The 13,639-nt window shown below is 42.6% G+C and overlaps 1 protein-coding gene across 1 annotated transcript in view; it reads right to left on the reverse strand.

Moving 5' to 3' along the window:
- Nucleotides 1-6,037: 6,037 nt before the first annotated feature.
- Nucleotides 6,038-13,639, reverse strand: part of VWC2 (von Willebrand factor C domain containing 2) — a gene marked incomplete at both ends in the record, with an annotated part of 59,603 nt that continues 52,001 nt past the window's right edge. Inside the window, one exon of the mRNA XM_081996686.1 lies at nucleotides 6,038-6,189. Within this exon, the coding sequence (XP_081852812.1) occupies nucleotides 6,038-6,189 (152 nt within the window). The remainder of the gene's footprint in view (nucleotides 6,190-13,639) is intronic.

Consider the following 13,639-nt stretch of genomic DNA (forward strand, 5'->3'; position numbering starts at 1 on the left):
AAGATTACTGATGAAATGCAAGTGGCAAATGCAACATTTATGATTGACAGATGATACGTATTCAACAAGATTAACTTGCTATTCCATTACTATAGTCTGCCTATTCTTTTCAACAGTAGCTTTAATTATCCTGTGTATTTCTTAAAAGCAATGATCTTTTTAAAAGCTGGAAACTGTCAAGTGTTACAGAAATAGCCTTCCTATTAGTCCCAGATGAACCTAACATGACCAATGTCATAAATATTTCTGCTCAATTGAGAGTTGATTGTTTTTAAATATCAGGGTTTGTGCTGCAATTTATGCCGGTATTTTCCTATTACTGATTAATTAATATTCCATATCAGTATTTCTGCATAGCCTCAACAGGTAAACAATGAAAACTTTTGACTTCTCTGTAACTGATCATTGACATACAAATTTGGAGTTTTCCTGGATTTGTTTTAAAAGCATGTAAAATGAATGAGGTCCAATTATATATGAGTAATTGGAAAAACATACTAGGTTATGTTTATTTTTTCTCTGCTATGGGAATTGCTTAATGTGACGTTTCAAAAGACTGAAAATTTACATTTCCAGTGTGGTTGAGCATATGTATTTTTTAAGAGGAAAGAGGATTCTGGGAAGGAGTGGCTGTCTTCTCAAAACTGAACAAGTTATAAACTTACTTTTTGATAAAAGTGATGAAAGGTTTGAATTGTTGGATAGCCAGAAAAATAGTCTGTGACATTCAGTTCAATGCTGTCTCCCCAGTTTGTGGTTTGTTTTTAGTGCGGCAGGAATACAGGGCAGAAGGTGTATTTTTGCAGACAGAAAACCCATGGTAACATAGGCTGTGAAGAAAATTCATTCCCTGATAAGGGCAATAAATGGAGCGTTTAGTTGGATTGCATTACATTCTTAAATAATATGTGCCTTTCAAAGCCTCCTACGTGTTATGGAGCTATCACAGTTTAGATATTAAAGTTACCATCAAGGGTAACATCAAATATTTTACCAACATGACAGTATAGTTTATATTACACCGTATGAGAACAGAAGAGATTGTTTTCCAAAGTGAGGGAAGCTTTCACCGTATCTTTTTCTTTCCTATTTAAAGGAAAGACTTTAATTCAATGTCATTTAAGCCTGGCTTTCAATTTTACACCTCTGGAGATCATCTAGTGCAATACCTTGCCGAACGCAGGTCCCGCTACAGCAGGCTGCTCAGGGCCATCTCCAGTCAGGTTTTGACCATCCTCAGGGGTGGAGGCTCCACGACACCTCTGGGCAATATCCTCCAGCATTCAATCACCTTTGTTGTACAACTTATTTTTTTTCCATCTCCAGCTAGAATGTCCTGTATTTCAATTTGTGCCCAAATACATTTCTCATTTACTTTTCTCATGATATTCTTTGAAAATCTCCCTATGAAATACCTGTATGACATTGTAGCTATGTTTTTCTTTTTTTGAACATTCCTGTTGTAACACTCAGCTCCTCTGTCTCATACTTCATCTCTTTCCTCTTTTCCCCCTTTTCCCTTTTAAATCTTGCATAAGTATTCAAGTGAATAGCAGTACTTCCATTTTTGTGGTTTAAATGAGTAATATAAAGAATCCTATTGCACACTAACTGTACAATTTTATCATTACCTGAAACCATCTAGAATATCATCTCTTCAGGCACCTACTTACACAGGTTTGAAGCCAAAGTCATGTGTAGTGCACTCCTACAAAAAAGGACGAGGCCAAACCAAGAATTAATTTGTCTTGATTTCAAGTGGGAAATAAGCAGAAGCAAGTGAAATAGAAGCAGAAATCTCATATGCACGCCAGTGCAGCTACCTAAGAACATCTGAGAAGAATATTCATTAGCCAAGCAACAAACCTTCAAATACAAAATTATTCATGAGCTATCAGTGTGTCCAGAAATACAGCTTTTATAGACACAACCCACCTGCAAAGCTGAAGAGCTCCTCATATGCAGGATGCACAATACTGTTTGCACTGAAGCGAAAACCAGCTGAGCACCTAGGCGTCGGTAGGGAAGTCAATATTCTCTGGAGTTTGGTTCACTGGGAATGATGCAGATGGCTTTTCTCATTTTTTAGTTAAGTATGAACAGCTATATTATATGGTTTGGACCATAACATTTAGATAAGTACATGTGGCCACCACAGCAGTTCTGGTTTTTTGCTCAGAGATGAAATTAGCCTAAAGGCAAATCGTTTCCAACTGCATTCCATAATGGCTAATTTTTAAATCTTTGAATTTCCGCATTTTCATTTTCCACTCCTACAAGAGAAAGGCAGGTTTCTATTTTAAGCTGCTGTCTATGTGAAGTGACATCATGCAGCAAGGCCGCACATCGCAGCTCCCCAGCTCCACCGCTGAAGCCCCACACGCTGCTTGGTGCAGTCACCTATTGGAGTTTGGCTCTCGGGGTCTTTTGGTGTGCTTGCCTCTGTGCTGGGGTTGCTGACGGTATCACCGTGTACTGGGTCTGGCTGGGATGGAGTTACTCTTCGTAGAAGGTGGTATGGTGCTCTGTTTTATATCTGTGGCCAAAACCACGCTGACTGACAGCACACCAGTATTTTGGCTATTGCTGAACAGCGTGTGTACAGGGTCAAGTTCCTCTCTGTTTCTCACCCACCCCCAGCGAGTAGAGTGAGGGGTGCGCAAGAGCCTGGGAAGGGACACAACCAGGCAGGTGACCTGAACTAACCAAAGAGGTATACCATGCCATAGAACTCCCTGCTCAGCAGTAAAATGGAGAGGAGTGAGGTTTAGGTAAGGTTAGCTATGCTTTGCTTGGGAACTGTCTGTCCACCATTCTGCCCATGGGAGGTGGCGAGCGACTGCCATTGCATCACTTCTTTTGTTGTCTTTTTTCTTTTCTTTCCACTTCTCCACTTATGAAATTGTTTTCATTCTTCTCGACCCATGAGTTTTCTTGCTTTTACTCTTCCTTTCTTCTCCTCTGTCCCACTGGGGGCGGGCGGTGGGGGAGTCAGTGAGTGGCTGTGTGGTGCTTAGCTACCTACCAGGGTTAACCTGCCACACACAGCGTGCCAACCATGGTTCCACAGTTGGGCGAGGCTGGTGAGATCTGCCCAAGAAGAGCCACTCAGCCCATTTCTCCATCTCAGGGATAACGAAAGAGCTCTCATGTGGTAATACTACAGGCCAAAGCTGGATGTGGCCAGTGATCTCAGGATAAAGCAGGTCCAAAGCTTGTTATGACTTCTACCTCATTACATTAAAAAAAAAAAATCTTAAAAGACTTGAAGTTTATTTCTCAAAAAGAAAGATAATTAAATCTCAGAATATAATATCTTTAAGGAACAACCCACAGAGCTGGGTGTCAAGATCAATTTGCCCAGGAAATTCCAGATGAAATGGGAAAGGATCAACCTTGTACTACAGTAAAGATGACATTAATATGTTGGTACCAGGAGTGAAAGACAGAAAAATATTTTGGAAAAAATGTGCAATAGAAAATATTTATAAAAGCTACACTAGAAACACACATTAAAATATCCTTTAACTTTGCACTCACTACTTCAATAAAGACAGAACTTCCCAAAAGAACAGAAATTCAAGCCCTGGGAAACAGTACTTAAGGAGAATGTCCAGTGAAGGAGACGCAAAGGGTAACTAGTCTGAGGTAAGATTTCAAAAAACTTTTGTAAAAACATTATGGCCATACACTCAAAGACACCAATTCTGAGTCATAATTTCACTGAAAACACATATGTCTCTTAAAGAGACCCTAAGCAGCCTATCTGGATAGGCAAGCCCACAGTGAGTTGCAAGTCTACCTTCTCTGCTCTTACTCGTGTTGCACAGCCACTTCCTACAGGGGTACTTCCACTCGGCTCGAGGAGACGTGCAGGGAAGACCACTGGCACTCATGGCACTTTCTCCAAGCTGTGCAGACACTTGATTTCAGTAAGCAGAAGCCTACACAGCCATGAGGCATGGGTCCTACTGATTTAGGAGCTAGCCTTCTGTCATATGACTACTGAATCTCATGAAATGAATAGGTGTACTTAAAATAATACAATTTTAAGCCAAATCATACCTCCTTTACTCCCAGATAAGCAGCGGCTCACTGTGTTAATGAGACATATACAATGAGGTACTTTTTTTATAAAACGGCAAAAATCAAGTATTTATGTTTATATCTGGAATTCTCTTACTCTGTACTCTCTGTCACCCTCCACTGCCACCAGCAGACAGAGTGACAATGCAGGTATAATATTGCCTGTATCCCTGCTAGGAATTCCAGCTACTGGAGAACAGCCTTTCTAGTACAATGTTTACATATGTGCACATCCATTTCAGGGAAAGTTATTATTGACTTGATTTTTGTGTGATTTAATAACCTGTCTTCCCCTCTCCTGTTCTTCTTGTGACGAGACTAATACCATGCTTTGCCACAGGACTGACTGTGCAAGAGACAGTTCCCTGGTTTCTCACTCTGTAACTCCTCTTCCTCTCCCATACCATCACCAGGGAAAATGACACCCAACGACAGACAGACATGTGCTCAAAATACAGATGTGAGGCAATAACTGGGATCCACTGAAGTCACTGGCAAAAGTCCCATGGTCTTCAGAAGTACCAGAAAATCACACTTCATATGGATGCAAACCTGGTAACCAGGTTACACCATGGCAGTAAGTAGCAAAGGGTAGGTAGGAATTTAAACAATAGTCTTCTGGGTTCAGATATTGATTCATTAAGTCTTCCTTCTAACAAAAGCTTAAAGGTAAGCCCATGCTTACGTGTTTTCTTGAGCCACCACCTTAACAGGTATCCAAAGCAGATGTAATGTAGGAGTTGGTGAGAAACTAAACTAAAACCAAAATGAATCTAAGCAAAAGCTGTTGGTGTCTGAAGAAGGGAGATGTGATTCACCTCACATGTAGTCAGGGTCAGCTTCTGTGCTAGAAAATGCTTTGATGGATTCAAAGAGCTGGTTCAAAACCTTTCTCCTCACCACAGACTGTCACAGACCCTATACAGACTGCCCGAAAGAACCAAGAAGTTGAACAAGCACCAGCAAGGTGACAAGAGCAGGGTCTAGGGAATGTAGCTTAGCAGCTACTAACCAGCTCTCCTACCCATGGATTAACAATGTGGAGCCACATCAGCGGAGGCTTGTTTGGCTGCTCTAGCCCTTCCAAGTTGCTCTGCTCCACATCCATTATGTGTTACACTAACGATGCCATGTGGTTACTTACCATCACTTCCACCAGCTGGGCGATGCTATATTGCTTATGTCAGAGGAATCTGTCCTGCTGAAATGTGTGACGTCTGAACTGAATATTAGGAATTGATTTCATCTGATTTAATTTTTATAACAACAGCCATGAGACCAGTTTTGTATTACCCACTGCTCCAAGTTCTCTTGGCTGTGGACCAGTAGACATGCACCAGACGAAGCAGAAGAAGGAGCTGACCCACCTCTGTACTAGATAGCAACATTGATAAATGAGCACATGTTCTCTGAAAAGCATATTCTGCTACATTTTTTCAAAAGTGAGAACATCAAAGTTTTATCATACGCTGGCTCTTTTCTGGCCCACTAAACTGAAATAAGAAAAAAAAACCCCAAACCAAAAAACCCCCAAGAAAACCCTCATGTTATGAAACTAGAACAAAAACGTAATGTTTTAGCCATGGTGCATGTATACAACAGGACAGGCAACGATACAATACTTTAATCTGTATTGTCTATATAAAACATTTATTTTTAAGCTCTATAATGGTATTATAGAAATACATAGAATATTTTATAGTGTATTTTAGTGTACTCACTGTGAAAATAACACATTTATTAAGACAGATATTCTTATGTCCAAATGTTTTAAATATATGCACTTCTTTGCCTTGCAGTATTATGTTACTTTGAAAAACAAAATATCAGTATTTTATTCTTTGCTCCTCACCAGAATCTTCTCATTCAGATTTCCCTGGGTCATCTAGGGTGCTCACCACTGTGAGATATTTTATAAAAAGCACGAAAAGTACTTAGATTTGTAGATGTTCTATATTTGTTTGCATTCATGTCTAGTGCACATAGCTTGCCGTTCAATTCTCCAAGTGCCTTCTTCGTAAGTACAGTGACATATAGTGCATTCATCAGTTTTCACCTCCCGGCCTGCTGGAATGACAATGGTTTCTGCAAAGCAGTTCGGGCCTAAAAAAAGGAAAGAGGTTGTTATGCGATGCCCATAGCACACTGCAGTCCGGCATAGTTCAGTCTCAGTCTCGAGCGCAGAAAACCTAACACGAAGTGCGTAACGCTGGGCACGTTAAACAAACGTGCGCGTGGCCCACAAGGCATAAAAGCAGCAGAGCGCCAGGACTCTGCCCTCCGACGCTGGCTGGACGTTTTCAGTACGGACTGTCCTGCCCTCCACGGGAAAGGTGCAGTAAAGCCTTTCCGTGAAACACGCAACTGTGACAGAGACCTGGGCGCAAACTGCTGACGCAGATGAACACAGATTTAAGCCAGAGGAAAAGCCAGCTATTGATAATGTAATGGGGCTACTGCAGGCTACTGGAGAGCTTGACTATACATGTAATTACTTTTTCTCCACTGGAAACAAGCATTGTGTTTTGTGTAGTGATCAAAGTATCGGATTAATTTCTTTTCCATTTAATGAGAAAACAGTCCTTTTCCAGTAGAATGGAATAGCTCCAGCCTCTTCTGAATGAGGATGCTTTTTGTGTATGAAATTAAATATTCAATTTTATGTAAGTCAGCAAGTCTACAAACACCCCTTTTCATAGTACACCAAAATAACTTAATTTCCAGGGACGAGACAGGAGAACAACCCACCAGCACAACGTTCACAGGACAAATCTAGTTCTTTCAAAAGGTGACATCCTCGCATCTGTCTGCCGCAGAAGGCTGCAAGTGCTGTATTATCTACAGTTCTGTTAAAAAAGAAGTCTATTTCTACGTTGAAAATCCACACGCACTTGTGAAGCAGCACTAAACCCTACCAATGATCTCCTGCCTATACACTGTCACGTCCTCAGGGGAACTCGGCCCTTGCGTTCCCTAAGGACGCACAGCAGCCGCTCAGGCAGAGCCTGGCCACTCAACAGCACTCTGGCACCACGGTGCACCAGGGCAGGATGTGCAGCAGGGACCAGCATATACTGATCGGATACAGCTGAAACTCTTGGAAGAATACAGCTGTGCAAGATGAGGTTCAGTCTTCCATTGCCAGGGGTCTACTGTAAGACCTAAGGCAAACAGTACGGCTTCTTCTTCTAGGGCAATGTATTTGTTTTTTTTAAGTGCTTTGTCCGAAAACCAAAGGTAGGTGCACGCTGCACATTTTAAAACACAAACCAAAATGTGCACAAATCACTTTTAATAGTTATCTCTTTGGATCACGTTATGTGTTTGTGTACTGACACTGCAGCCCGAGAATTAGTTGCCAAATTGACAATAATGAAGGCCTTTCCTCAATGAAGAAGGGAGACCTACAAGGCTTGCAGAAGTTTTCTTCACTAAGTCATACCCGTTAATCACCTGAATATTTAAACCAGTATTTTCTTTTAGGACTGACTGTTGACAAAGATCTCTAACATGTGGCTTCTTCCCTGGTTTTGGGTGGCCTCTGGCCCATTCAAGTCTTTGGACACAGAATGGATAGCAAAATACCGCATATCTCATGTAAAGTTACCTGCTTTACTAATAATGTTACTTATTTAATAATTACTTAATTAATAATTGCGGTATGTTTGTGTTCACAGCCCCCTCAGTCTATCCATGTGAAGTACCACTGGGCTGGACAACACAGGAATCACAGAATAGTTTGGGCTGGAAGGGGCCTTTAAAGGTCATGGAGTCCAACCCCCCTGCAATGAGCAGGGACATCTGCCGCTAGGTCAGGTTGCTCAGAGCCCCGTCCAACCTGACCTGGAATGTTTCCAGGGATGGGGCAGCTACCACCTCCCTGGGCAACCTGTGGCAGTGTTTCACCACCCTCAGTGGGAAAAATTTCTTCCTTATAGCTAGGCTAAATCTGCCCTCTTTTAGTTTAAAACCGTTACCCCTTGTCCCATTGCAACAGGCCCTGCTAAAAAGTCTGTCCCCATCTTTCTTACAAGCCCCCTTTAAGTACTGGCAGGCTGCAATAAGGTCTCCCTGGAGCCTTTTCTTCTCCAGCCGAACAACCCCAACTCTCTCAGTCTTTCTTCGTAGGAGAGGTGCTCCATCCCTCTGACCATTTTTGTGGTCCTCTGGCGTGGAAGACATGCTCCTGGGTCCCACTGCACACTGGCAGGTGCCCTAGCTTTCAGCTGAGATACAGCAGCATTATTAACTATGCTGTCTTCAGTGGAACTTGAAAAGATTTCAACTCTAATTTCAACTCTCTAATCTAAACGTAATAACTCTAATTACGTTTCAGTTAAATAAAGTATTCTTCTTGCACCTAATAAACTTTTAACCCAAGATGGGTTGACCCACACATTAGGTAAAGATACCTGCGTGTTTTGCATGCTGGCCTGTAATAGCCTCGCGATTTACAAAGCTATGTGATATAAAGAGTTAAAATATTAAAAGCGGAATCTACTTTCCATGGAGAATTTGTATGAAGTCTACAAGACCACTTGAAATTTAAACACTATGTAAAAGGCACAAGAGGAACAAAAGTGATGTCAATCCCTGGTGCAGGATTTATTTCACTCTGGGAAAGTAAATGTTACAGGCTACACTCGGTTATAACAATCAACCAGGGAATGAAGTAAAACCAGTGCAACACACGTGATATAATTCACTAGGATTCAGAATGTAAATGTCTCCATTCACAATTAGCTGCACCTTAATGCCATGCGTGACTAGTTCTTCTCACACCAGAGAGTTATTAAATGTAAAGACACACCAAGTTAGCCCTAACTTGTTGAACTATTTAATATGGTGGTAAGTCATTATGTTGGTAAATCTACAGAAGCGCAATAACCATCTACTTGAGAAAGGGTCCTTACAAAAATAAATGACAGCGGCAAAGTCATTGAGGAAGCTAGATTTTTTTTTAGCATCATGCAACTTTTCTACAGAAAATTGCCTATTTTCTGCTTCTGCATTTACACCCATCACTATTGTAACTGCAAATCCTGTATAGTACTTAGACCGGCAATAGTGAATTGGCATCCTTGCCTCATCTTTTTCTTTGCAATATTGCGTGTGCACAGTATTGTGGTTAATGTTACAGAAAAGGTCGTCAACAGAAAGTCTGAACTGACTATATAACAGCAACACCATGCACATAAATGCCAGTAAAATATAGTGTCCAAACACAGGAAAATAATTCCACAACTGTCCTTTTATCATTTCTCCAAATTTTCAGACTTCTAATGAAAAAAACCGTGAGCTTCACCCCACACCTCATTCAATTTTGAAGCTGTATGGGGCCTGGCTCTTGGTGTCCCATGGCTCCCTTCCTACCAAGCAGGCGATGCTCCTCGCTTTCCTTTTCCTCTGAGAGCAGTCACAGAAACCAGACGTACCTGGCTGGACCGGCCAGAGGAGACCAGCCTGCAGCCACCAGGGATACGTGGGGCGGCCGCGGTGGGACCCCCGGCACGGGGCTGCCCTGGCTGCACCTGCAGCTCCGGCAGCCCTTCCCCAGCCCCTGCCAGACCGACAGACTCTCTGTCTGCCTAAAAGGACCATGGGGAAACTAAGGAATCGAAGATTTTAAGCAGCCTGTGCGAGAAGGAGATGGAGTGGGCACACAAAGGCTGATGTTAGACTCAAGAGTGCGTTTTCTCGCTCTCCCTCAGCAGAGGGAGGCAGAAGCAGGTGTCTCCTCCGCATTCCGAATGGATAAGCTGCCCTGAAGGCATGGCATTTGTGGAAACTACTGCTTTACTTAAAACTGGGCAGTTTATATTGATTTAGCAAGATTTGCAGCTTCCCATCACAAAGGGCGAGACATTTTGCGAGTTTTAAAAAAAGTTTGCAAAATTACCTGACTTAGCACATGAAAAGCGTTTCCAAGTAAACCGCGGGTGTTCCAGCTCCAAAGCGGTGGTGGGCTTTCTGACTAGATCTTGCTGTTGCAGGAGCAGTGAACAGTGAATTTCTCCTTCTCAGTCTACAAAGCAGCCTGTCTGCCTTCTGAGCCCCTCCTTGGTAACACCACTACTCTGCCCGACTTTAGCACCTGGTACTTGTTCAGTGCAGCAGTGGCTTGTTTTAGCTTGTTTGATCTATAGTATAAACCTCCTCGGCCCCGTCCCCAACTGTATATGCTTATATAGCTCTAAGGAAGTCAGTGGTGCTGCACATCTTCACAGTAGACGAAGATCTTGCCGTATCACTCTTAACTCTGGCAGAAAATTCAGGATGCCATATTGTACCAATTACGAGCGCAGCTTGAAATCTACCACGACATCATTTGTTTTCCTAAAGTATGTACTGGCACTGTCAGGCTCTGCTTGAGCCATACCATGCTGGTATCAGCAGAGATTTCTTTCCTAGGGCTAAGGCACAGTTGCTGCCGTCTCAGAGATGTCTTGAAGCAGCGAGTTCAGTGCAAATCCTCAGTTCTCACACTGAGCACCAGATTGGCATGCAGCTCTCGGCTTCCCTGCATCCGAAATGGAGAATCCTAGCTTCCAAAAGCAACATTTATACTGGGATCTAAGGAACTAGGAAGGCATATTTAGTGGTTAATTCACTGAGAGTTTATAACGGGATTCTCACTTCTTAAATGCAATAAGAATTTTATTGGGGTAAATGCTGCTATTGTAATTTTTTTCAAAGTCCTTAACGGTGGTCCTATGAAAATCTTTGAATTACTTGTATTTTATGCTTCAGTGTTGACAAATGCAACCATCTAATTAAAATGCAAATTTTGTTATCTTGGAAGAAAACAGCCGATACCAATTATCAGCAGAGAATGCCCAAGCCACTCACCTACAGAAGCAATAGCACCTGTAACCTTGACAACCTCGCAAGAGGCTCTCTGAAGCTTCTCCTCCTCCTCTCCTTCCACAAAACCACAGCTGTACTCTGCAGAGTTGTCCCTGTTTCCTCTGCAGCCTGCCCCCACTTTTGCATGGGCACGTGTTCCGATCAGTTAAAGAATATAAGATACAGCAATTTGGTAAATTGTATTTTAATCAACTGTTTTCATCATGTGTTAAACCAGATTATGGACAAAGAGATCTGTTCAACTGCAAGTTAATGTGTTTGCCTGGAGAATAAGTCACGGCGAATTTTCGCCAATTAGAGCTACATTGACAACCTCTGTAATGTAACACTTTGATCTAAGACTGCTTTGGGCTCTGGTTTATACTAAACTCACTAATAGCTGCCCTTTTAATAGCTCCTTGCAGCAGTCAAACAGGTCGCTTGCAAGGTACCTGACAGCAGACCTATCCACCCTGACAGTTATATGGCATTCATCACTGTGGTATTACAGCACTTTCTAAATGACATAACCTCAACGTTTAGCTTAGTCCCTATTTTTTTTTTTCTTTTTTCCAAATTTCATGGAGTGATTTCCAGTGGTTACAACATGGAAATGACAGATCCTACACTTCATCCTCGAAGTCTTGAGAACCATGACATTATACAAGAAACAGCCATGCTGGGTGAGATAAGAGGTCCACTTGCAGCAGCCAAAAGGAGATGCATAGGGAAGTGTATGGGAACAGAGCAAGCACAGTTCTTAAAACACACACAGCTTCCAACACCTTCTGAATCATAAATGGCTCCTGTGTGCTGACTTAATGGAGTTAATGGATGGAGTTAATAGACTTCTTTATGATTAACCTCTCCAACATCCTCCTGAACCCATATAAACAGCACTTGGTGGCAAGAAGCTCCACAGCTCTTGTGCACAGGATAGAACAGTTTTCTGTTGTTGTCTGATGCTTTCTGCCCACTACCTAAACTTCGTACCCCCAAATCCTCATAGTGGAAGAGGCAGTAACAACCACCCCACTTTGCCATGCCATTCATAAGCTTATAGACCCGTATCATGCTTCCCTCCCATCACCTCACCTGCAGCCTAAGGAGGTCGGTTCTGCACCCTCACCACCCCTGCTGACCTCCCCAAACCTCTCCCAGTTCTGCTACCTCCTCTTTGGGCTGTGAGGACCAGACCTGTGCACCACACACAAGTTGTAGAAACAAAATGGACTTGTACAGTAGCAGTGATATTCCCTGTTTTATTTCCCATTTCCCTCCTGCTTCCTGACATTTGCCTTTCTGCTGTGACCACCGGTGAAAAAGCCGAGCTGATATTTTCATGACACCATGAAATTTATACCAGATAGAAATCTTATGGAAACAAATGATTCACGACGCTCCAGTCAAATTCTGCTACAGCCTTTCTCCGTTACAGAAAAGTTTCACTTTCTAGCCACGCTGACAGTCTTCCATGCACAGCAAGAGTCTTCCTGTTGTTCAGTAGTTTCAGGAACATGCCAGGGAAAGTGAAGCCTTCCCTCCCATCTTTCAGATCTTTCTTCTTTCTGACATTTCGAGATTTCCTCCAGGATCTATTGCAGATGCCAGAGAGACTAATGGAACACCGAGCTAAGGAAGAGATGTAGACAAGCTCCCTGCCTGCATTTCAAGCTGTCTGCTGCTGCAGATGACCTGGGATGCCACAGCACAAAACCAAGGACTCTTCCGCACCCCAGCTGGAAGTTACACCTGAGAGCTAGGACAGCCGAACTCTGTGTAAAGGGGGTCTGTGCCTGCCTCCTCGTGCACTGGAACAAAGTCCCTTACACACCTGCTGAGATATTTGACATGGGTTTCGAAACGTGCCAGCATGGCACGGCAAGACAAAATAAGGCTGCTCTGCCACGTAGCACCACAGCAGCAAGATTTCGAGACGCGGGCATTACCTCCTTCATCCCTCTCAAATCTAATCACTTCCTCCAGAGATGGTATCTGTACCTACTTTGTGCCCTTCCAATCTCTAATCTCTTCTAAAAGGTCTGTATCTCCCCGACTTGATTTTGTTTCCCTCTCATGCGGATAGATATATAATACGTCTATCTCCTGCGAAACGTCAGCTTGAAAGATAAAGCACAAAAAGCAGCTGGCAAAAGCGGTCTGTGACTAGGAGGGTAGCAGACTCTCATTCTCTCACAAAAATAAGTTCATCACCCCTGCTGCTGTGACTGTGCTGACTGCTCCCAATCCACTGCAACCTTTTACTCGCCTCAGTACCTTTGGATGCTACTGAACCAAGTCCAAAAGAAAGTTTTCAATTACAGAAGAAGGATTCAGGTAGACCCAATTTTAAGAGCAATTTAGGACCCTACAGAACCATGTACTATTTCTGCAGTTTATCGATGCCTTAAGATACTGGCAGCCAGAGAACCATGGCAAATATCCTAGTAGACTTCCAGTAAATGTATATATACATATGACAGGGAGAGAAAAAAAATATAAAGGCAATCATCCATTTTGCAATTTTACCTAGCTGCTACGGGAAATAACAAAAAGGCAGTGTGTGCAATGTGCTACCTTTCATGAAAGCAGCGTTTTGTCCATGCTAGATAGAGCCTTGGTGCTTTTAAGAATAATAAAACCCTTGCCTCTGTTAGAGTCATGTTTTGTTAGACGCACAGGGAAACGACAGATTGGAAGAAAATCT

Source organism: Phaethon aethereus, assembly GCF_964289735.1.
Source record: "Phaethon aethereus genome assembly, chromosome: 2".
Classification (NCBI taxonomy): domain Eukaryota; kingdom Metazoa; phylum Chordata; class Aves; order Phaethontiformes; family Phaethontidae; genus Phaethon; species Phaethon aethereus.